We start from the raw sequence: 24,931 nt of genomic DNA, 5'->3' as shown, positions 1-24,931 counted from the left end.
GATATCATGGAAGTGGGGAGATTTTAGGACACCCATTTAGAACAGAGATAAGGAGAAATTTCTTTAGCCAGCAGGTGGCTGAATGAATATCTATAGAGAGAGAGAGAGAAAGAGAGAGACAGAGAGAGATCTTAAACTTCATTACCATACTGTACATTAAAAAGACAGATAATGAATTTCACGATATATGCCGGTGATATTAAATCTGATTCTGATAACGGGTTTCTATTTAAATGCAATACATATATGTTGCAGAAAAGTTATTACTCGGACACGAAGGGAGATTGCTTTTGAAAGTCTTTATTAAAACATGATACGTTTCATGGAGAGCTCAACCTCTTAGAGTTCTTGAGACTCTCCCCGAGTACACAGGCTTTTATCATTATATAGACATAGTGTACGTTATCAAAAGCTTCCAAGCATGTTTGTGAAATACAACATGCAAGCAGGTAATTCCTTTGCTCAATAATCATGTCTTAGCGCAGTAAAAAAAAATATAATCAGGGTACTGTTATCTTTATCTATTCAAAGCTACTTCTGCCTACAACCTTGAAGTTCAGCTATTTCAAAAAAACAGAACATCACGTGATTATGCTTTGATTCCTCCCTCTCTGTTAGCCCTTTACAGCAGTCCTGCAGAAGCAGTTTGAGGGTGCTGCGAATTAAACTCTCTAACCCCTTATAGTATTTAGCTAGTAACAAAATTTCTTCCACTATATATATATATATATGTATACATAAGCACAGTGTATACATATATATTTCACATCAGAATGGATGTGCAGTGACACTAAGTCTACACTAAAGGTCTGCAATAGTTCAAGAAAACAGTTCAGCACCACCTTCTCCGAGACAACAGGGGAAACTGTCGCCCTTGTCAGCGGTGTTCACAACACATGCACATATGTACATCGGCTCCCCAAAAGCTCCTTTCCAGGAGATCACAGAGCCCCACCTTCAACATCTGTGTCTCCTGAATCAAACCTGTTAGTAATTGCCACCAGCCCCGGTTTTGGTGCTGCGAAATAAAGCGGAGGCGTCACAAAGCCGAGGCGTCACCGTTTCCAGGGTTATCATCATGGGCTCCGCTTCCTCCCCCTCAGACCGGGAGTGCCCACCTATAAAGTTAGGTGAAGCACTTCTGACCCGCCACGGGAGCAGCGAGGAAGGATGACTCCGACTCTGCAAGTACTGCTCCTGTTCATTGCACTGGAACTGCCCCAGACAGCCCCCGCTCTCACCTCTGCAGAGAAGAAAGCCGTGCTTAATGCGCACAATGAGTTTCGCTCCAAGGTACCCGATGCCGCCAACATGCTGAAAATGGTAAGCGGAGTAAATTCTTTCTCACCGAATCTAAATATAACAGAAATCCTGGCGGGATTTGTCGCTGTCACTCACAATTTACCTGATGTCTCTTCACCGACATTGTTTTAACTACTTGCGGCGAGGGCGCGAATTTCGACGGTCTGGTGGAGTCTCGGTTTGCGCACTGAAGTTCGCCGCGATGTCCTGCCTCGTTTAAATGCAGCAGGCGCACGTTTTCACACCCGTAGCTTTCCAGCAGGGAGAGGATTTTGACGAGAAGGAAACAGCAGCACCGGAGTGAGGTGGATAGTGTGAATGGAAGTTGAGTTTACCTGAGCTGAAAGGGTCATGACCATCAGATGGAAACACGGAGGAGACGAAAGGGTGCTTCATGAAGAACGGAACGGCCGCAATGGGTGAAACTTGCAAGGTCTCTCCATACTGATTGGCTATAACTTTTCTGGTGAGACTGAGTCCGTCCATGTAATATCGACATAGAGATATCTTAATAAACACACGATATTCCAGAGTAACACACACAGAATGAGAAGGAACTCGGCAGCTCGGGCAGCGTCTATGGAGAGGAAAAAGCGATCGACGTTTCTGGCCGAGACCCTCCTTCGCTCTGTCCGCAACAGGCTGGAAAAGCGGGAGGCCAGCCACTTTAATCCTACTTGCCATTCCGATTCCGACGGGTCGGCATATGGCCTCCTCTGCTGCCATTATGAGGTGACTCTCGGGTTGGAAAGCACGACTTCATATCAGAACTGGGTCACCTCCAAACCGACATTGATTTCAATAACCTCTGCAATTTGCACCCCTCCCTCCCTCCCCCACACACACCTCTCTTTTTCTATTCCCCATTCGGGCTTACACCTTCTCGGCACCTGCCTCTCACCTATCTCTGTTGCCCCTCCTCCATCCCTTTCTCAGGTTCATGTTCAGTTTATTGTCATTTAGAAACCACAAATGCAATGCAGTTAAAAAAAATGTTACAACGTTCCTCCAGAATGACATCACAAAAGCACGTGACAAAACAGACCACACCAGAAAATCCACATAATGTTTGGCAATCCCCAATCCAGAGTCCGGAGAGGCTGCTGCGTATCAATATCGCGCTACCGTCTTAGCGCGTTCCCCAGAAAGGAGCTCCAATTCCACCAGACAAAACAAGACCATAAACTAAAGCTACAGGACCCGCACAAAACCACATAATTACAACAGTGCAAACAATAGCATAATTGATAAAAAAAAACAGACCATGGGCACAGTAAAAACAGTCCAGAGATGTTAAAAGACTATAAGTTCAAAAGAAACCACCACACAGTTTCCACAAGTCCTCTCATGGTTCGCTCCACTCTCCTTTTAAGTTCCTCCTTCTTCAGCACTTTACCTTTTCCACTAACCACGGCCCAAATTCTCTCCACCCCCACACCCTCACATGGTCTATCTAGAACTTGCTAACTTGTTCTCCTTCCTCTCTCCCCACTGTTTTCCCCTTTCTGTTTCTGTTCTGAGGACGGGTCATGTCCTGACACATTGACTGTTTATTCTGTGATGTGCGATGAACAAACCAGGGGCAGATGGGGTCCAGAGTTGACCCCCATGTGAACTATGCTGTTAACGAGAGAGAGAAAGAGAGAGAAGAAGAGGGGGGAGGCATCCTGCTGCAGATGCTGATAATGAGAGAGAGAGAGATGATTTAGTATCATGGCTTTTTCAATAATTGTTTTCTTTTGCTCCAAACACACTTTTGCCTACTTGTAAGATTCTTGCTGAGACAGCAAGGTGGGACCTGGTGATGGGCAGGATGGATGGCTGGTACCCCGGCAGGGCAGATAAAAAGCAAGCCTGCTGAGACACAAGCAGTCACACCACGGGACACTGAAAGAGCGTTGTGCACCCACAGGAAGGTGGGGGTTTGGAGGATCGATTCGGGGGAATCGATCAGAGGCTCACGGTGTGTGAAAACAGACCGATGGGGGCTTGTGTGTGTGTCCACCCTCGTCTGGGTGACAGGCTCACCACTGAAGAACGGTCTGGCCGGGAACCGAGAGGTCACAGTCAGTGACCACAACAGGACAAGAAGACAACGGAAGGTTTGCCTGCTGCAACGGTATCACCTTTCTCTCTCTCTCTCTCTCTCTCTCTCTCTCTCTCTCCAATGGTACAGCAGCAACTATCTTGACTTAAACTAAACTGAACTGAACTCTGCACCATCTTAAGACTATTCATTTACCCCTAGACTTCAATAGAGCTTGGTTTTGATTCCTATTTCCACACTTCTGTATATATCATTCCTAACCTGTTCTATATGTATATTTGCATTTTATTATACTGTATTACTTAGTTTACTAATAAACACTTTTAGTTACAGTACCACCAGACTCCTATGTATTATTCCATTTCTGCTGGTTTGCTAACCCGGTCACAGGGTACGTGACAATTCCTCTCCACTGATGGTGGCTGACCTCCTGCGTAGCTCCAGCATTTTGTGCTGTTTAGCATCTATTTATTTTTCTTTGATTAAGATCTAAGGGCTGATCAGATTAATGCTAATTTACACATAATTCCTTGAGATAGTTGCAGTTTAATAGCTGCATTAGGAAACACAAGTAAAGATGTTTTTGAATATACTTTTATAAACAGGGTGGGGAGGGTGGTGGATAGAGGGGGTGTTAGCAGAGTATTTTTATTATAATTCAGTAGAAAAGAAAACAAAATGGTCTAAGTTTGGACTGTTATTCATAAAGTAGGTTATGGGTTCAAAACCAATTCTAGCACATGAGCTAAACAGTACCAGTAATGTAGTGAGTGATTTCTGCACTGTCAGAGGCGAAATCTTTCAAATAAGTCTGCCTTTCCCAGAGCTTAGAACAGTTTTACAGGTCTATTTGGAGAAACAAAAATTGGACATTTTCTGACCAGCTATTGATCAGTCATCATTTTCTCCTTTGTGGGATCATAGTACATGTAAATTAGCTGCTGTACTAACTTGCAGAAGTACAAAAATAATCACTATGCATGCAGCACATTTGGATTATCATAGGGCATGGACAGTATCATATATGATTTGTAATTATTTTTCAGTTAAAAGAATAGTGAGGCGTCTGCTAGTTCAAAATACTTTGCACAAGCATAGGACCCTTCTGATACAGGTCTGTACTTCCCACCAGATGCAAGGTGATAATGTAATGTAATCTAGTGTAGTTTTTTTTCTGTTTTGTTTTTTACGTAGTTCAGTCTAGTTTTTGTACTGTTTCATGTAACACCATGGTCCTGAAAAACATTGTCTCAGTTTTACTGTGTACTGTACCAGCAGTTATGGCCGAACTGACAATAAAACTTGACTTGACTTGACAATGACTTATTGTACAATTGTTTGTATCTGATTCCTAGCAGGGTAAGGGAGTGTAGTTCTTGTTACTGATTCTGCAGGGTTGTTTCACTGTCCTGTTGAGGTCTCTCACAAATAAACCTCACTAGTAGTGGGGAAACGATTGTTGAATTCAACAAGACTTGGACAAATAAGTATTCATTGAGCTCCCTGCTTGTGAGGGTTGCTGGAGGCAATGAACAATGAAGATTCAAGATTGTTTAATGCCGTTTCCAGTACACAAGTGGAAAGGAGAATGAAATAATTGTACTCCGGATTTGATGCAGCACAAACAAATATAAGAAAGTGATAATTTATAAAACAAAATAAATATAAATACATAAGATAGCTTATATACACAGAATGATTGCCTATCTGTAAAACACTGGGGCATGTCTGTACATAAGGACAAGAAATAAAGTTGAAACATAAAGACTAAATTTTGAATACTGTAGACTGCATTAACAACCTCACTATGCATAACCACTGTTTTACATAATATTATCAAACAATGTCTCATAATGTTTATCACGGAGTGAATTTTATATCGCCATATTTACTTGCTCAGAGCAGGACTGAGTTACTGCTGCTTGTTCAATTCTGATAAAGTCCTGATTTTACATTTTCTGATCAATGGATTTACTTTTAGAGATGGGACAGACAGTTGGAGAAAATTGCTCAAAAGTATGCAAAGAAATGTGTGTGGAAACACAATCCAAACAGAGGGAGAATAGGAGAAAATTTATATGCAACAAGTGGTCAACTAAATCCGGTAAAAGGAGTGGAGGACTGGTATCGAGAAGTTAAAGATTACACATATGACACAATGGCATGCACCCCAAAAAAGATGTGTGGACACTATACCCAGGTATGGTTTCTTACTTGCTTCTCAAAACTTTATTGTATTTTTTGCCTTAGTATTTAAAAGCTGTGCAACTGTGGTACCTCATCAAGCTTGGAATATTGTGAAATTGAGGAAGTTGCTTGATATTGATGAAATGAACACTTTAGAATAGGTCTGAGCTTGCTCATACAGTCTAGATACCCTTTTAAATTGTGTGAAGTGTGTCACTACCATATAATTTCTTGCTCTGTGAATTACCTTTATAAAAGTGTTGAATCTCTTATTTAATTAGAGAGAAAAATGAGAGTATGGGCTTTCCATCTCTTTCATGTCTTAATCTTAATGCAATATGAATTTCCTCCTCATAACTTTACATTTTATACCTGATTTGTTGCTGAATTAGATTTGTTGCAGACTTTGGTGTCTTCATTCATTTACTTACAATCGTCCAAGTTCAGGAAATGCACACTTGCATTCATTGCTCACACATCCTTCCAAGGAATGTGGATCCTTTTCGACTGCCCTTCCAATTCAAGGGCTAAAATCACATAAGCAGCTTCTTAAAACTTACCTAGTTTCATAAACTCTGCTTTTATAAGTAATTTTAAATTAGCTGCAGCACTTGGGTCAAAGTGACCAATGCTGCTGCAGAGCTCTCTTAAGTATCCATTTTTGAACCACCGAATTTTAAGCATCCATACAGTTCTCTTCCATCATTTAAATCTAAGCATAATATCATAATCGGTTTTCATTTTGCATTCAAAATATGACTCATTATCAAAGCAAACTCTTTTTCCTCCAACTCTGGAGTCTGTCATTGCAACTACTTTTTTCATTTTTTGAGTATCTGTTAATAACAATTCTCAAATAAATACTTTTCGACATCATAGCAGACACTGCTATCTTGGGACATCACTGATTGTATTTATTTTGTCACCTGCTCATTTATTTTGCTCATTATTCACTCCTATTTGCCCCTAGACCTGGGTAAACATATGTATATCACTTCCATATATAAGGTGTGGGTGTGGGGAGGGCAGGGAAGGATAATGAAAAACAAATAGAGCTGTTAAATTTATCCTATGCCCATTTATATGTTTACCTCTCTGAGTCAACGTATATCTGATTCAAAGACTCCTGTTAGCTTAAAATTAATCAAATTACACAGCTATAACATGTTGTCTATTCTGTATCTTTGAATACACATCTTCAAAATTAAAGGTCTTTTCATCACTATTACTGACTTCGAAGTGAAAGTTGCTTATATTCACAGATCTTGCCAAACTAGAAGGGGCAAATGAATCAGATTAGAAATAACAGAATGGGAAGGACCAAGTGTGAAAATTGATATAAAATGACATCTCAAATTTAATGTGGGACAGTGTGAATTTTTGTGTATCGGAATGTATCAGACGCACATGCCTAATAAAAGATAATTCAGAAGAATAATCAAATGCTGAACTACAAAACCATGGAAGGAGAATACAAACACCCCAGCATCCAGGAAATTTCAAGGAACAATGCCTCAAAAAGGCAGTGTCCATCATTAAGGACCCCCATCACCCAGGACTTGCTGCATTCTCATTGCTATCATCTGGAAGGAGGTACAGGAGCCTGAGGGTACAAACTCAGTGTTACAGGAGTAGCTACTACCCCTCTTCCATCAGATTTCTGAATGGACGTTGAAACCTTGAACACAACTATGCTACTACTTTTTTCTTGTTTTGTACTAATTATTTAATTTAACTTTTTACATCATATAGTTTCAGAATTAGGTTTAATATCACTGGCATATATCATGTAATTTGTTATGTGGCAGTAATACATAACAATAAAAACTTTAAACTATAGTAAGAAGAATTTCACGACATATGCCAGTGGTATTAAACCTGATTCTGATTCTGAGGTTCAAGTTAAGGCCTGGCCTTGTGTGCTTTGTCTACTCTGATCACTAAGCAATGCAGAAGCGAGCTGTGCTGTTCATTAAAGATATCACAATTCAGAATTATGAGGAGCTATTTAGGCTTTTCGGCCCTGAATGGAGGCTGCTGAGAGATGATCACCTTAAATTGTGAAACAATTAACAGCTCCAGTGACCTGGGTTCGACCTTGACTTCCTGTGGTGTCTGTGCAAAATTTGCATGTTCTTTGTGTATTTTGTCTAACATTGGTCCAGTTTTCTCCAGTATCCCAACAACATGTAGATTGATACCTGGACTGACAGCACTGAGAATTAACATGCTGCTGCTGGAACCCCTTTCTCCATCATAATTCTGCAATCCCTTGTCTCTCAGATTCCACCATCAATCCTTGGATCCTTGGAGCCTTTATATTCCTCCCACCCCATCTTCCCTGAACGCTCCAGCCCTCCTCTCTCCTCAGACTCTACCAACCATCTTCCTCCCTCTGATCCCATTTCCTCCGACCTTCCCCTCTCTGAGGCAGAACGTTCTGCCCTCAGTAAGGGCCTCACCTTTGTCCCCCCTGTGCCTGCACCTCAGTGAGTTCTGTGCCCATCATGATGCTAAGTTCTTCTTCCACCACCTCCATCTCCATGCCGACTTCTTTGCCAAGCACTCTGCAGCCTGCACTGATGACCCCCTCATCCTGTCTTCAGCACTTCTCTTCCTGGACACCCTACCCTGGTTTTTAACCTGCTCTGGATCTTTTTATTGCTAACTGCAGATGAGACGTCAAACATCTTGACTTTAACACTCTCCTTCCATTCTAACTTCACTCAGTCCTGATAAAAGGGTGATGCCCGGGACATTGACTGTTTACTCTTTTCCACAGATACTGCCTGGCCTGCTGAGTTCCTCCAGCATTTTGTTTGCGTTGCTTTGGATTTCCAGCATCTGCAGATTGTCTTGTGTTTTTAGATTGATAAATTAGTAGGCAATGTAATTTGCCCTGATGGGGGAAGGAAGGGAATGAGATTATTGCAGAAAGGTGCTTGAATATCTTTTGTCCCAGTGGGCTGAATGACTTGTTTTCATGCTATACGAAACTATTAGAAATAATTGAAACTGACGTGTGACATTGAGGCAGAGGTTTAAGTCTGAGAAAGTAAGTTATAGGAGTACTGTAATCACAAATTGAATTATTGGCATAGGGAACAGGCTTCTCCACAGAATGGGGAATGTGAAAAACTTGGAATAATGTAACAGTCATTAGGGAAATTTGGATCTTCACCAGCTGAAAGCTAAAATATTCCAAGTTGCCTTTCCCAATGTTAATAATATTAGTTGTGTTTACTTGAATGATGAATGGTGGAACTGCCAACAGTAAGCAGGAGGTGGAGATTTTAAAAGAAATAAAACAACAATGGCAGGATGGAAAAACCATAGGGTTAACCAAAACTGTGGAAATTTTCTAGGTTAAAGTTAAGATTTCAACAGCAGTTTATAAGAAAACAATATAATGGTTTCTTGTGCACATCAGAGGCTCTGACGTGTCAGAACTGATCTGAGGGCACAACAATCATTCTTGATCATAAATGTCAACTAACTTACCTCACATTTACAGATCATTGTAAGCTCAGTTTAGCAAAATATTCAATTTCACATGTATTCCATTGTTTTACAGGTAGTATGGGCCACCAGTGACAAAGTGGGCTGTGGTGCTCACTTATGTGATAAACTGCAAGGTCTGAATGGTAATAAACTCACTATTCTGGTATGCAACTATGCACCTCCGTAAGTACAAATTACCTGCAAGGATCTTTTAGCCAGTCTAGAATAAAATACATTTCTTATGTTACACCTTAGCGTCTCTGATCTCTTCAATTAATATTCTACCATTGCCGATGAAGTAATAATATGCCACCATTAATGTAAATAAGTGCATAATGAGTAAAAGTCACAGATCCAAAATATCTTTTCCGTTATTTGTGAATACAAAACAGTTGAAAATTCTGATCAGATTTTTGCATGGTATTTCTTTTCTCAGAGGTAATTACATTGGTTCAAAACCGTATAAGAAAGGAACTCACTGCAGTGCCTGTCCACCTGAATATAAGTGCATTGATAACCTTTGCAGTAAGTATGCTTTTGCATGATAATTGAAACTAAATTGTCACTGACTTATTGTCTTCATCCACTATTTATCTCTCTAAAATATCATGGATCTTGAAGTTGTTCTAACCTAATATTCAAAGTTTGCAAACTATTATCTGACATGATTTATACCAGATCTATTTTGGTGAGACTCTAAGTGCAACAAACACTCTCAAGTGGGTAAGCTGTTGCAAAAATTGGCATGCTGTACGATTTGATGCTGCTCTGCATTCTAGACCACTATGACCTGACTAGTTTTCTTTCTGATATTTGTACAGCTAAACAAGCAATCAGTGGCAGTGGGCCTACCACTAGCAATATGAAACAAAATCACTGTTAGTTGTAAATTGATTACTATTGACTTTTTTTTATATAATTCTATGTACTGAACTCTAAAGGGAGGAGCGTGGTAAAGGAGAGAAGGCTTTTACAGAATTATCCTGAGCAATTTTCAAACTTTAACATGCAGGAGACATCTTGCTGTTTACATGGACATCTTCACTTAAATCTGCTGCTTGTTTGAAAAAGCAAAAAGCAGCAGGTCATAAACAACATTGAACTCCAATCCAGAGAGAGGGCCTCGACCCAAAATGTTTTCTTCCATAGATGTCACCTGACCCACTAAGTTCCTTCACCAGTTTGTATGTTACTATATTGTTGATTCCAGTCAAGGTCACACTGACCACTGATAAACTCTGTTCAGAGAACAGATTACAACCTACTTCCTTGCTGTAGAAGGTCGAACTTGGCAGGAGAACATCTCAGCACCAGCAAGCTTCATTTGATCCTGTCTTCTAAAGTTGTCTGAATGGAGTTTGCACTTGTTCTCTGCCTGGGGTGCTTGGGCTCACTCCCACATCTCAAAGCCATGTGGGTTCATAGGTTAATTCCTGATTCGAAACTAGATGGATAGTTCAGAGTTCAAAGTTTCACCACCAGCTTCTCAAAACACTTCATCACTGTGGATGTAAGTGCTACTGGATAATAATTATTAAGGCAGGTTATCATGTATTTCTTAGGTATCAGTATGATTGAAGCCTGCTTGAAGCAGATGGGTGCCTGAAATTGCCAAAGTGAGAGGTTATTGATCTCAGTGAACACACCAGCCAGTTGATCAGAACAGGTCTTTAGTACTTGGCCAGGTACCCTGTCTGGGCTGGATGCTTTTCGTGGGTTCTCCCCGCTGAAGGTTGCTCCCGCATCAGCCTCAGAGACTGAAATCACAGGATTGTCAGGGGCTGTGGGAGTTTGTGATGGTTCCTCCATGGTTTGTCCGGTCATTGTGAGCATAAAAGGTATTGAGCTCATCTGGAAGCAAAGCCCTGCTCTCGCCTATGTCACTTGATTTAACTTTATAAGAGGTGATAATATTGAAGACCTGGCACAACTGTTGAGCATCCTTTGTTGATTCAAGTTTAGTCTGGATTTACCACTTTGCCATAAGATAGCTTTCTGGAGATTGTAACTGGACCTCTTGTAACTTCTTTTGATCAGACTTGAATGCCTCGGATCTGGCCCTAAGCAGTTGCAGATCTCATGGTTCATCCGGGGCTTTTTATTGGGGAAGACTCAATGATTTTGTGGAAACTCGCACATCTATAACTTTTCTTTTTTAATAAAGTCTGTGACAACCATGGTGTATTCATTCAGATCCACAGATGAGTCCTCGAACACGGCCCAGTCCTCTAGCTCGAAGCAGTTTGGCTGCTCCTCTGCCTCCTGCAAACTCTTTGTTGTCCTAATCTCTGGAGTGTTGCTCTTTAGCCTCTGCCTGTCTGAAGGTAGGAGAAGGACAACAAAGTGTTCAGATTTACTGAAGTGCCGTCTGGGCATGGAACATGAGGAATTGCTTATCTTAGTATAACAGTGGCCTAGTGTGTTGGGACCTCTGGTACTACAGGTTATGTGTTGATGCTAATTGGGCAGGGTTTTCTTCAAACAGGCCTGGTTGAAATCCCTGACTATGATCTGAAATGCATTGGTATGGACTGGTTTTAGTTTGGAGAGGGAATCATATAGCGTCTCATGCCCTTGATTATAATCAGTCATTGGTGGTATGCAAACTGCGGCCAGGATTATGGAGGAGAACTCCCTAAGTGAATAGAATGAATGGCATTTGACTGTCAAGTGTTCAAGGTTAGGGGAACATGAGTTTGACAAAGCAACTACATTGGAGCATTACCAAGAGTTTATCATGAAAGACACACCTCCACCATTTTATTTATTTCAAACCAGTGGTCTGGACCATACAGCAGATCGAGAAGCCTTCCAGTTTGATCGGTGTATCTGGTATGCCTGGAGAAACCCAAGCCTCGCTCAGACATACATAGAATATGCAGCAATCTTGCCCTCAGGTCCTCCAGCAACTGCACATTTGCTAGCAAGATGCTGGGTAGTGGGGGCCTCATCCCTCTGCGTTTCAGCCTGGCTTGGAGTCACCCACCCTTGCTGGCCTTGCTTTCAGCCATGGTGATGAACCTTTGTCCGCCTAAAGATGCCATACCTGCTTGGTCTGTTGAGTCCTTCAGAAGTTTATGAAATCGAAAGAGCAAACATGAGGAAATCTGCAGATGCTGGAAATTCAAACAACACACACAAAATGCTGGTGGAACACAGCAGGTCAGGCAGCATCTGTAAAGAGAAGCACTTGTCGATGTTAAGGGCCGAGACCCTTCTGCCTGGCCTGCTGTGTTCCACCAGCATTTTGTGTGTGTTGTGAAATCTAAAGTTGATTTAAAAGGACACTACAAGCTGCAGGTTGCAGTGAGAGTAATTCAAAAGAGGTATATTTGGAAGCATTGTACATAGCCTGCAGAACTTCTCCATGAGTCACCAGCTCTAGCTCGCAGTGTAGAGCAGGGAGCTAAGCATGCGCCCCTTTGGTGCTGATGGAGGTTGTGGAGGAGATACTGTTGCCAATCCAAATTGCAAGTGAGGAAATTGAGGATCCAATTGCAGAAGGACGTAATGAGGCCAATGTCTTGAAGCTTATTGATTTATTTCCAAGGGTTAATATTAATGAATGCTGAGCTGTAATCAATAAACTGCATCCTGATATATGCGGCTTTGCTGTCCAAATAGTCCAGGGTTGTGTGGGAAGCCAATGAAATGGCATCTGCTATGGACCTGTTGAGCCGGTAGGCTCATTGGAATGGATTCAAGACACTTCTCAGGCAGGAGTCGATATGTTTAATCATCAACCCCTCAAAACACTTCATCACAGTGGATGTAAGTGCTTTTGGATGATAGTTCTCAAAGCAGCCTATCATGTTTTCCTTAGGCATTGGTGTTATTGAATCCTGTTTGATACAGGTGCGTACCTCTGGCTGATGAAGCAAGAGGTTAAAGGTATTGGTGAAAGCTCAAGCTAGTTGATTAGGACAGGTACCCCGTCTGGGCTGGATGCAATCCTTGGGTTCACCATCCTGAAGGACGATCTCACATCGGCCTCAGAGACTGAAATCACAGGGTCACTGGGGCCTGTGGGGACTTGTGAAGGTCCTTCCATGTTTTGACAGTCAAAGCAAGTGTAGAGGGAATTGAGCTCATCTGGAAGTGAAGTCCTTTTGTCACTTATGTTACTTGATTTCACTTTGTAAGAGGTGATCGCTTTCAAGCCCTGCTACAACTGCCAGGCGTCCTTCATTAATTCAAGTTTGGTCCCGAGTTGCCACTTTGCAAATGAGATGGCTTGCCAGATGTCATATAGGGACCTCTTGTAACCTACTTGGTTGTCATTCCCAAGTGTCTCTGATACGGCCCTCAGCAGATTACAGATCTCATGGTCCATCAAGGGCTTCTGGTTGGGGATGACTCTGAATGATTTTGTGGGGACACATTCATCTAGGATGGTTTTTATTAAGTCTATGACAAACATGGTGTACTCATTCAGATCCACTGAGTCCTTGAACATGGCCGATGCAACTGAATCAAAGTAATCCCATAGCCACTCCTCTGCCTCCTACAACCACCTCCTTGTTGTCCTAATCTCTGGAGCCCGTGTGCATGTAGGAGAAAAACAGCCAGGTGATGTTGTGTACTTGGATTTTCAGAAGGCCTTTGACAATATGCCACACATGGGGCTGCTTAACAAGCTACAAGCCCATGGTATTACAAGGAAGATTCTAGCATGGATAAGGCAGTGGCTGATTGGCAGGAGGCAAAGAGTGGGAATAAAGGGAACCTTTTCTGACTGGCTGCCGGTGACTAGTGGTGTTCCACAATGGTTTGTTTTGGAACTGATTCTTTTTACTTTATATGTTAATGATTTGGATGAGGGAATTGATGGCATTGTAAAGTTTACAGATGATTTGAAGATAGATGGAGGGACAGGTAGTTTGAGGCTATAGAAGGACTTAGACAGATTAGGAGAGTGGGCAATGAAATGGCAAATGGAGCGCAGTATTGGTAAGTGTAACGTCATGCACTTTGGTCAAAGAACTGAAATGACTATTTTTTTAAATGAAGAGGAAATACAAAAAACTGAGGTGCAAATGGACTTGGGAATTCGTGTGGTGAGGAAGACAAATCAAATGTTAGCATTCATTTCAAGAGGACTAGAATATAAATGTTGAGATTTTGTAAAGCACTGGTGAGGCCTCACTTGGACTATTGTGAGCAGTTTTGGACCCCTTATCTTGGAAAGCATGTGGTGTAACCAGAAAGGTTCATGAAAACGATTCCAGGATTGAATGGTTTGTCATATGAAGAGTGTTTGTTGGCTCTGGGCCTGTATTCACTGGAATTCAGAAGAATGAGGGGGAGATCTCATTGAAATGGTGAAAAGCCTTGATAGAGTGGATGTGGAGAGGATATTTCCTATGGTGGGAGAGTCTAAGGCCAGAGGACAAAGTCTCATAATAGAGGGGCACCCTTTTAGAATGGAGATGAGGAGGAATTTCTTTAGCCGGAGAGTTTTGAGTCTGTGGAATTCTTTGCCACAGGCAGCTGTGGAGGCCAAGCCTTTATGTATATTTAAGGCAAAGGTTGATAGATTCTTCATTGGTCAGGACATGAAGGGTTATGGGGAATGCAGGAGATTGGGGCTGAAAAGAAAATTGAATCAGCCATGAAGAAATGGCAGAGCAGACTCAATGGGCCAAATGGCCTGATTCTCTATATCTTATGATCTTTAGACCTTTCATCTTCCCAAGCACCTTCTCCTTAGTAAAAGCAACTGCTCTCACTTCTGCCCCCTGACAACCTCTGGCATACTGCTAGTGACTTCCACAGTGAAGAATGATGCAAAATACTTATTGAGTTCGTCTGCCATTTTTTTGTCCCCAGTATTTCCTCTCCAGGGTATTTTCTAGTGGTTTCATATCCATCCTCGCCTCTCTTTTACTCTTTTTAAATCTGAAAAAAACCCTTTTGGTATCGTCTTTTATATTATTGGCTAGCTTACTTTATTATTTCATATTTTCTTTCTTTATTGCTTTGTTAGTTGACGTTTGGTGGTTGGTTTTTTAAACAGATTTCACAATCCTCTAGATTCCATATTTTGCAATATTGGAAGCCCTTTCATGCTGCCCTGGACTTCCCTTGTCAGCCTCTTCCTCTGAGAGTAATCAGAGGAAAGTAAGAAAGCGTTTATCCAGTCTGGACATAGTGTGTGACTTCGGTGCTGGAATCAATCTGATGTTGTTGGCAGGAACATACTGAATGTGATAGAGCAGATCCAGAATGCTTGATGACTGGACGGTCCTGGGAATGCTTACAGTATTCAGTATAGATGGCGTCAATATTCTTGCTGGTCTGCTCTACTCCACATGCTGTGGCCAACTTGAGGACTTTGCCACCAGTTGCACAGACACAGAACACAGGAGGTGGAAGGGTGGGGGAGAATGGAAGGGAAAGGAAGTGGCAATCTTGCCATTTCTGGCTAAGCCATTTATAAATCTAGTAAATGCAGTTCCAATCCATCTGTTACAGATAGCCAGCCTGAACTTTGGCCCATTATTAATGGTCAAAAGAAAGCAGACATACAAGCCATTACAAAACAAAAGCAAACAACTTTATAAGTCAGAGAAGTATTTAAGCAATCCTGCCCTACCAGCAATGGTTTGTAAATTCAATTATTAATTTAAAATTAGTAATGATTACACAAAAAAACTTATTATTGCATAAACATATCCAGTTCACTGATGCCCATCAAGGGGGTAAAGTTCATCTTCCATACTTGCCTACCAAGTGATTGACTCATAAATTCCCTCTGAGCTGGACAACCCTATACCAGCTTGTACTGTAACTGCAGTACTGAAAGAGAGAATGAATGGCATCAACCTAGATACCAAATTCAGGTCTGACAAAATACTGCTTGAACAGTCAACCTCACAAAACTGTCCTCACAAGCATCTATGAACAGGTATCCAAACTGAAATCATCATAGAGTAAGATCTTATGGGGAAAAATGTTCTGTCCAATTTGTACTGCTGGAAGAGACTAGTAGTAGTAGGGTGGTGGGGTGGAGATACATCTCTACCAAAAGGAGGTGTAAGGCGTCCCTTCCCCCGGCTAGCCTGCAGGCCATCCTTGGGCAGGGCGTAGCACCTGCTTAGACACCGATCAGGGTCACGTTAAGCTATGGGAGCCGGTGGTGGATGGTCATATGAGCAGCTGGTACTCATCACTGGTTATGTGACCGGTAATGCCAGGCAGATGATCTTTGGAGTACTGTTAGTGGCTGGGGTCACTCGGCTTGTAAAGACACTACCCAGAAGGGGGCAACGGCGAACCACCTCATAGAAAAAATTGCAAGGAATGATCATGATCATCTGCGTCATACAACATGGCACATAATGAATGAAGGAATATTGGAATCTCAACATTGACTCTGGACTCCTTGAAATCATAATGGCACCAGATCAAACATTCCCATGGAAACCGACCTCATGGTTAGCACCTATAGCCCTTGCTCCACAGAGGAATTATTATTCTCCCGTGTTAAATCCTTCATAGAGTTGTACCGAATAGAATCAGGCCTTAAAGACCACTGTTTCGATTCCAACCTTTTTTCCACAACTACATCTAATGTAAAGCCTATGTAGCCAGTGTATTGCCTACTTAAGTGCCTGACAAGAGGTATCTTAAATGTAATGACTGTATGTGACTCTACCACCCATCTGGTAGCAAATACCAGATATCAACTGCCCTGTGTGCTTAAAACTAAAACTTTTTCCTCAGATCCCCTTTAAGGCTCTTTCTTCTCACTTTAAACCACTGCCATGTTACGTTGAAAGCAGTATATAGAACATTGAAGAGTGCATCACGGGAACCGGCCCTTAGGCCCATGATGTCTGCGCGGAACACAGTACTAAATTAAACTAAATCTCTTCTGCCTGTACATGATCCATATCCATCGCTCCATTCTCTGCATGTTCCTGTGTCTACCTAACAACCCCTTGAATATCACTGCCTTAACTGCTTCTACCACCATCCCTGTTCCATGCACCCACCACGCTCTGTGTTGCTTCACACATCTCCTTTACGTTTTCATCCTCTCACCTGAAAGCTATGCTCTGTGGTATTTGACATTTCTATTATGGGGTAAACAATCTGGCTGTCTACCTTATCCATACCTCTCATAATTGTATAAGCTTCCATCACGTCTCCCCTCAGCTTCCAGAGGAAACTCAATTTTGTCTGACCTCTCCTTATTCCCTTTATTCCTGGTAGCATCCTGGAAAACTTCTCCTGCGCCTTTTCCAAAGCCTCCACATCCTTTCGGTAATGGGGCAACCAGAATTGCACACAATGCTCCAAGTGTAGCCGAATCAAAGTTTTATATTCATGCAGCATGTTTCTGTTACTGTTATATTCTGTGGACTAGCAACAGCAGCAGAACTATATATACCACAGTTTGTAACCTCACGGTGTGGCAAAACTATTCCTATTAGCTTCATCTCAGAAAGGACTGCACAAGGTTATGTCGTGAACAGCAGCAGCAACCGTAAAGACGTGCCCAGCCTGGTGAAGTTACAACACAGGATAACGTGCATTTCAAAAAGCTAAAACGGCATGTAAATGAACAGAGTTGTGTCATTTCCATCATGGGCACTAGCCTCCCCACCATTGAGGACACCTTGAAAAGGCTACGCCTCAAGAAGATGGATTCCACCACTAAGGACCTTCAGCATCTGAGACAAGCCCTCTTCTCATTACTACCTCATCTTTGTGAGGTTGACTGTGCTAGCAGTAAGATGACCTGCAGGCTAGCAAAGTGAAGGGATGCTTTACACCTCCTTTGGTAGAGATGTATCTCCACTCTGCCATCCTACTACTACTAGTCTCTTCCAACAGTACAAGTTGGACAGAACATTTCTTTCCCGTAAGAGGTACAGGAGCCTGAAGACACACACACAGGCCATCAGGTTTCTGAACAGTTCATGAAGCCGTGAAGACCACCTCACTTTTTGCTCTCTTTTGCACTACTTAGTTACTTTTAAATATTTCTCAGTGTAACATATGTTCATTTTTTACACATCACACTGTACTGCTGCCACAAATCAACACATTTCACCGTATACATTAGTAATAATATACCTGATTCTGATTCTGATCTCACAGCTCATGGATCAGAAGTGATCATGTCCTAATTAGACAGCTAATTGAGGAGAAGAGACCGAGAACACTCCCATCCTCAATAGTTGAGTGTTAGGAGAATGGGAGGCCTGGTAGCATAATGTTTAATTACAATGCCAGCAACCCAGCTTCAATTCTGCAGTCGTCTGTGAGGAGTTTGTACATTCTGCCTGTGACCACGTGGGTTTCCTCCCACGTTTCAAGAATGTATGGATTGGTCATAAGGGTGTAAGGCCTCATTAGGCTGGAAAGGTCTGTTACCGTACAGAAACATTCAGTACCACATCCCAGTGAAAGTACAAAGTGAACCATCCAGCTTAGCTTTGTTATGGTGTCCCCAATATCACAGAGGCCACACTTCAGCTAGTTTGATTCTGCCTTCAGTGCCTCGTCGTTATTGCTACATTGGTCTCGCTGAGGAGGTGAAGAGAGCTGGAGGTGAAGAGAGCTGGAGTGAAGACAACTATACTCACGTCCTCCTGCCGTTGCTCAGTAGAGGGCATCCTAACAAACTGCATCCATGCACGGGATGGAAACCGCACTGCGGTGGGCAGGAAGGCTCCACAACGAGTGGGCAATACTGCACAAAGCATCATTCCGGAAGCAGCCCACCCTCCATCAAGGACATATATACAATAACATCACCAAGGGTTCCAACCACCCTACTCGAGGGCTGTTTTTCCCAGTCCCATCAGAGGAGAGGCTACGTAGCCAGGACCACCTGGCTCAAAAACAGTTACTTCCACCAAGTAGTCAGGCTGATCAACACCGCCACCCACTAACCCACCACTGCACAAACCCAACCACCACTACTTTGTCATTTCCTGTCAGTGTCACCTAATGTACAGATACTCCTGTGCCTAGTGTCACTTTATGGCACACAGTCAGTCTATGTATATAAGCTATCATATGTATTGATATTTATTGTGTTATTATCATTATTGTATAGTTAATCTTATTTTTTGTGCTGCAGCCATCCAGAGTAACAATTATTTTGTCCTCTTAATACTTGTGTACTGGAAATAACATAAAGCAATCTTGAATCTTGAATCTACTGCGCTGACCGCACCCATTTGCTTTGATCTGAAGCACTAGGATAATTTTAACTAGTAGGGGACTGAAGGGGGAGACTCAGCCTTCAGTTTGCAAACCTCACACATTTTCATGGACCCCAGGGGCAGAGAATGATGCAGAAACTTGATCTGATCCTGGAAAAGTCAAATCTGAAACTTCTGAACCAAAGCTGGGGGGAGAAAATAAGATCAGAAAGATAGAAAGAAGGGTTAATTGTTTCTATTACGATATTAATTTGAAATCACACTGCAGTTATAGATCTGAAGTCTGGTCAATATTCTTCCCAGCTCTTGGACAATTTATATAGTTTGTTACGAATGTGAATCAACTCTAAGGGGCTGAAGGATACCAAATTAGCCGAAAAGGAAGAAGAGCAGGAAAGAGCTGAGAAACAAAGGGAGCATGAGATTCAGTTAAAACAGCTGAAAGCAGTTGAAAAGGAGAAGGAAAGGGCTGAGAAAGAAAAGGAAAGGGCCAAAAAGGAGAAGGAGAGAGAGTATGAGGAGAAAGAGAAACAGAGGCAACATGACTTGAACATGGAGAAGTTAAGGCAAAAGCAAAGAGCTCAAGGGTCTGACCGAGAGGTGCGGTTTAATGTTGGTCGGGAGTTTAGGTTAGTACCTCCTTTCAAGGAGACGGATGTTGATTTTGAAAGTGAGTCAGAAGTGGCCCAAAGAGCAATGGGTGGCGTTGTTACAAAGTGTGTTAAAAGGGAAGACACAACAGGCATATGTGGCGTTGTCCATGGAGGAGGAAGAGTCTGAGAATTATGAGAAAGTAAAGGAGGCCATTCTTCGGACCTATGAATTGCTACTTGAGGCCTATAGACAAAAGTTCAGAAATTTAAAGAAAGGGTGGAATCAGATGTATACCGAGTTTGCCAATGAGAAGGGTGTGCTCTTGAATAGTTGGTGTACAGCAGAAATAGTGTAAGATGATTTTTGGCATCTCAGGGAGTTAATTCTGATTGAGGAATTTAAAGGTTGTGTTTCGGATGATATCCGGATGTATTTGAATGAGAAGCCGAATAAGTCCATCTCCGAATTTGCTAAGTTCGCAGATGAATATGCCCTAAACCACAAGACAAAGTTTTCCTCGAATAAAAGTTACCAGAGAGACCGTGGGAACGGTAGAGAAAGCCCGCCGGCAGAGGCAGAGATCCCGCCGGGAGCTAGTGGTAAGATTGAGGAGGAGAGGCAAGATGGCAGGAGAGGTCCTGGCTTGACCTGTTTCAATTGTGGAAAGGTGGGTCATATTGCATCTAAGTGCCTTGCTCCAAGGAAGGAGACAGGAAAATGGAAAGCCGCAGTCCCTATAGGATGTGCTGTGGTGATCAGTAAATCGACGAGAGAGCCCCAGGTAGACAGAGTACGAGAAGGGTCTAAGAAATGTATTTCAGAAGGAACTGTGTCTGTGAGAGAGGGAGACACACCAATTCCAGTGCGGATCTGGAGAGACATGGGAGCTGAGCTGTCATTGATTAGCAGTAAGGTACTGGATTTTGGTTGCAAGACTGGAGAGGTAGCTTTGAGAGGCATAGGAAAAGGGACAGAAATGGTGCCCTTGCATAGGATCATTATAAATTATGAGCTGGTATCTGGACCAGTTGAAATAGGGGTGCGATCAGAATTCCCGAGAACTGACGTAGACATCCTTCTGGGTAACGATTTAGCTGGTGGTGAAGTCTGGTTGGCCATGAAGCTGATGAGCTAGCCTGTAAGTGTTGAGGTCCCGCCCATAGGTTCCAAGATCTATCCTGCATGCGCGACCACTCGCAACATGTCGAGAAAGGCAGCTGAGAACGAGACCAGTTTAAATCCGGCCAGTATCATTTTGGCCGAGACATTTTTACCGACCCTGTACCAAGAGGGCTTAGAGGGTGGTAAAACAGAGAATAGGAAAGTGAAAGAGAGTAAAGGAGAGGAGGTAGACCTGCCCTTAGCCAGGAGGAAATTTATAGAGGCACGAAGTAAAGATGAGAAACAGATAAGGCTGTTAAAAGGTCCAGGGTTGGACATGGATGATCTGGCTGGTTTGACAGAACTGTTTGAAGAAGTTGAAAATTCTACAGGTGTTCCCGATAATGAAATGAGGGCAGTCTTAGATGAAAAGGATGCCATTTCCTTGAAGAAGTCTGCTGGGTTGGCAGATGAGGTTGTTTCAGCCCGCGGGGTTGAGTTTACTCCGGAAGGGAGTTGCCCAGAGAGTAACTGGGAGGATCAGGGGAATTTAGAATTTGAAAAGGGTATGGGTGTAGAAAGCCTGGAAGAGGCAAATGTCCCGTTTGAGTGTGTTCAAGATGTGGACGCACATGGTACTGAACCTGGTAATGGAGCTCAGAAAAAGTCTAAGGTATTTGATTCAGTTGAAAAGGAATGCAGTCCTTGTGGGTCAGATGAACTTGGTTCAGTAAAGAAAGGGTTAACATTGGTAATAGTGGGAAGTGAGAATTCCCAGTTGTTTGTGCTCAAAGGTGTATTAAAAGTTAGTGAGGAGATAAAAGGTGGTGAGGTGAATATTATTATTGAAGGAAAAGGGAAAAGTGTAGTTCCTAAATTGAATGAAGAAAATTTAAAGTCTGGATTGATGTCAGAAGCAGCAACCAGGCTACAGAGACAATGGCCTGCGAATCAATTACAGGTTGATTTGGAATGTAAAGGTGCCCCACACGCTATTGTTATTCAAGAGTGTGCTGTGAAAAAGCAGAATTTGAAATGCTGTTTGAACGAAGAGTTTAAACTGAAAACTAATAGCATGAAGGATCCTGAAGAGAAAACTAGCAACTTGCTTAAAATTCAAGAATTGTGTGGAAATTCAGAAAATGGTCTAAGTTTGGACCACATTGTTGATAAAATAACTCCTATGAAAGGAGCAGGCGAAAGCCTATTCCACACTGGTGCACAAGCTCACCACGTGGGAGTTAACTGGAAATGGGGCGAGGGTTGACGGGATGCCATCTTAAATAACAGGATCTGGTTTTAAGGGATTTTGACAAAGCATGTGAATAATAAAGACAACCCCCATGGAAGATTGACTGTTAAGTTTGGAAGTAACATAAAGATTAGTATTTGCATGAACTTTTGTAGTATACACGTAAGCTAAGATCACAACATTTTAGTTTGTTTGCTGAAGAAAAGGAATAAACTAGGTGGTTATTAAATTGGAGTCTGATGCTACAAGAATTTATTAAGGTACAAGATATTAAGATATTAAAGGAAGTGACAATGTAATCGCTAACTGTTTAGATACTGAATTGAATGTATAAATGTATTACTCTGCTGTGAAAAAAAAACTCTTTTGTATTGTATTAGATTCTAAAATCCTGTAGGACTCTGTATTAATTCATTTTTACCGATGGTAAAAATCTTTGAAGGAAGAGGGTGTTACAAATGTGCCACAACTCTGAGGGGTCGAAGGGTACAAACTTGCCCCCTCCTTTTTGAGAATCACAAGATCGCTATTAATTCGGGTCTGGGACCCAGGAAATGAGAGAGAATCTTCAAGGTTTTGGAATGTGTCCTGGCCTCAGCGAGACAAAGCCACGGATAACGGCCATTATCTCTTGGAGATGGAATTGTGTATTGAGTACTGTACTATTCATTGAAGCCCTCAGGGGACGACTAGAGTGGGCTGGTTGAGGGATTGCTTCATCCCAACCTGATTGACATCTGAGACCCCGTGAGTAAGGATAAAAGAGGGTCTGGGGAACAGCCCCTTCAGACGCACCAGGAGAAACGCTGGAAGTCCAGTGACAAAGCCGGTGGGGCCCATGTGCGTCCTCCCTTGCCTGGGTTGGCGGGCTTACCACGGAAGAACGGCTTAGCTAAAAGAGAGGCCACGAGTGAACGGCCACACCAACGGGACTTCTGACGGATCGAAATCATAAAAAGGAAAGCCGGCAAGTTTCTAAAAATCTCTCTCTCTCCAACCAAAGGCTGCAGCCTGAATGAACTGAGTGACTTTTATATTTCCATTGGACAATACATTATCCCCTAGACAGCAATAGAGATATTTCTTATTGATTATTATTATACCCGCACTTTCAGATTTAGTATTGACGACATATATTATCTGTATGTTTGCATTGATATGTATTTTTACTAATAAATACTGTTAAAAATAGTACCATCAGACTTCAATGGACCTCTCTATCTTTGCTGGTAAGTGACCCAGTTACGGGGTTCATAATAAGTTACTATAACTGTTATTCTTTAGCACTGAAGTTTGCTTTTTGATTACTTTGCAGCTTCCAAGGCAGGCACAGCTGGTAAGAAACAATGCTTAACTGTAGATGCTAATTACCTTGTAATAACGTTACTGGTTTGGAAACAGCATGGAAATGAGATGGATGGGTTGGGTTTGCATTGTATCACAGTGCTTCAATACTGTGGGGAAGGATGAATGTGGGAACTATATTTCTTGCGATACAAGGATTTGAAATTATTATTATTGTTTTGATTGGCTGAATTAATGATAGTGGGTAAAAATTCTACAGGCCCACACTACAAAATGGCTTCCTTTTGAAAACAAGTGATACCTTTAGATTGTGGGATGATGGGAAGTACTCATTGGTGGATAAAGATCTGGGCACACAGTACCTATGGGATTAATCCAGCTCATAATATGCGCAAATCTTGCCAGTTGGATTCAACACCGAACTGCTTAAAGACTGTCTTGAGACTGACAAGTGGACTGGCAATAGTGGCAATTATTTCTTTTCTGGATTATAAGACTATAAAACCATAAGACATAGGAGCAGAATTAGGCCACTCAGCCCACCGATGCTGCTCCAATATTTCATGATGGCTGATTTAATATCTTTCTCAACCTCATTCTTCTGCTTTCTCCCCATAGCCTTTGACATTCAATACCCTTACTAATGAAGAACCTGTCGACCGCCACTTTAAATATACTCAGTGCCTCAGACTCCATAGCCATCTGTGGCAATGAATTCCACAGATTCACCACCCTCTGGCTGAATAAACTATTCCTCATCTCTGTTATAAAAGGGCTGTTCCCTCTGGTCCTAGCCTGCCCCACTATAGGAAACATCCTCTCCACATCCACTCTATCTGTGTCCTCTGGTCCTAGACTCCCCCACTACAGGAAACATCCTCTCCATATCCACTCTATCCAGGCCTTTCAGTATTCAATAGGTTTTAAGGAGATTCTTCCTCATTCCTCTAAACTCCAGCGAGTACAGGGCCAGAACTATCAAATTCCCCTCGTACATTAACCCTATCATTCCCAGTATCATTCTCATGAACCTTTTCTGGACTTCCTTCAATGCCAGCACATCCTTTCTTAGACAAGGGGCCCAAACTGGTCACAATATTCAAAGTGTGGTCTGACCAATGCTCTATAAAGCCTTGGTATCGCAATCCTTGCTTTTACATTCTAGTTCTCGCAAAATGAATGTTAATATTGCATTTGCCTTCCTTACCACTGACTTGACCTGCAAGTTAACCTTTACAGAATCCTGCATGAGGGATCCCAAACAACCTGATTTCTGAATGTTCTCCCCATTTAGAAAATGGTCTATGCCTTTATTCCTTCTACCAGACCGCATGGCCATACACTTCCCATCATTGTATTCCATATGCCACTTCTTTGCCAATTCTCCCAATCTGTCTAAGTTCTTCTGCAGACTCCATGCTTCCTCAACACCACCTGCCCTTCAATCTATTTTTGAATCGT

At 42.2% G+C, this 24,931-nt stretch overlaps 1 protein-coding gene across 5 annotated transcripts in view; it reads left to right on the top strand.

The window, feature by feature from the left end:
• The first annotated feature begins 292 nt into the window (after nt 1–292).
• The window catches only part of LOC132381159 (peptidase inhibitor 16-like), a 46,004-nt gene continuing 21,365 nt past the window's right edge, over nt 293–24,931 (top strand). For 2 of the 5 annotated variants that reach the window (XM_059950442.1, XM_059950445.1), the window contains exons 1-5: nt 293–1,323; nt 5,331–5,549; nt 9,111–9,220; nt 9,474–9,562; nt 23,481–23,501. In XM_059950442.1, the coding sequence (XP_059806425.1) occupies nt 1,171–1,323; nt 5,331–5,549; nt 9,111–9,220; nt 9,474–9,562; nt 23,481–23,501 (592 nt within the window). In that variant the 5' untranslated portion in view covers nt 293–1,170. Of the gene's footprint in view, nt 1,324–5,330; nt 5,550–9,110; nt 9,221–9,473; nt 9,563–18,544; nt 18,960–23,480; nt 23,502–24,931 lie in introns of those variants that run through there. The other 3 variants (XM_059950444.1, XM_059950443.1, XM_059950441.1) reach the window with 2 other exon arrangements.

The sequence above is a fragment of the Hypanus sabinus genome, chromosome 25 (genome assembly GCF_030144855.1).
Source record: "Hypanus sabinus isolate sHypSab1 chromosome 25, sHypSab1.hap1, whole genome shotgun sequence".
Classification (NCBI taxonomy): domain Eukaryota; kingdom Metazoa; phylum Chordata; class Chondrichthyes; order Myliobatiformes; family Dasyatidae; genus Hypanus; species Hypanus sabinus.
Note: the sequence above shows the minus strand (reverse complement) of the source record. Positions and strands in the feature narration are given on the sequence as shown.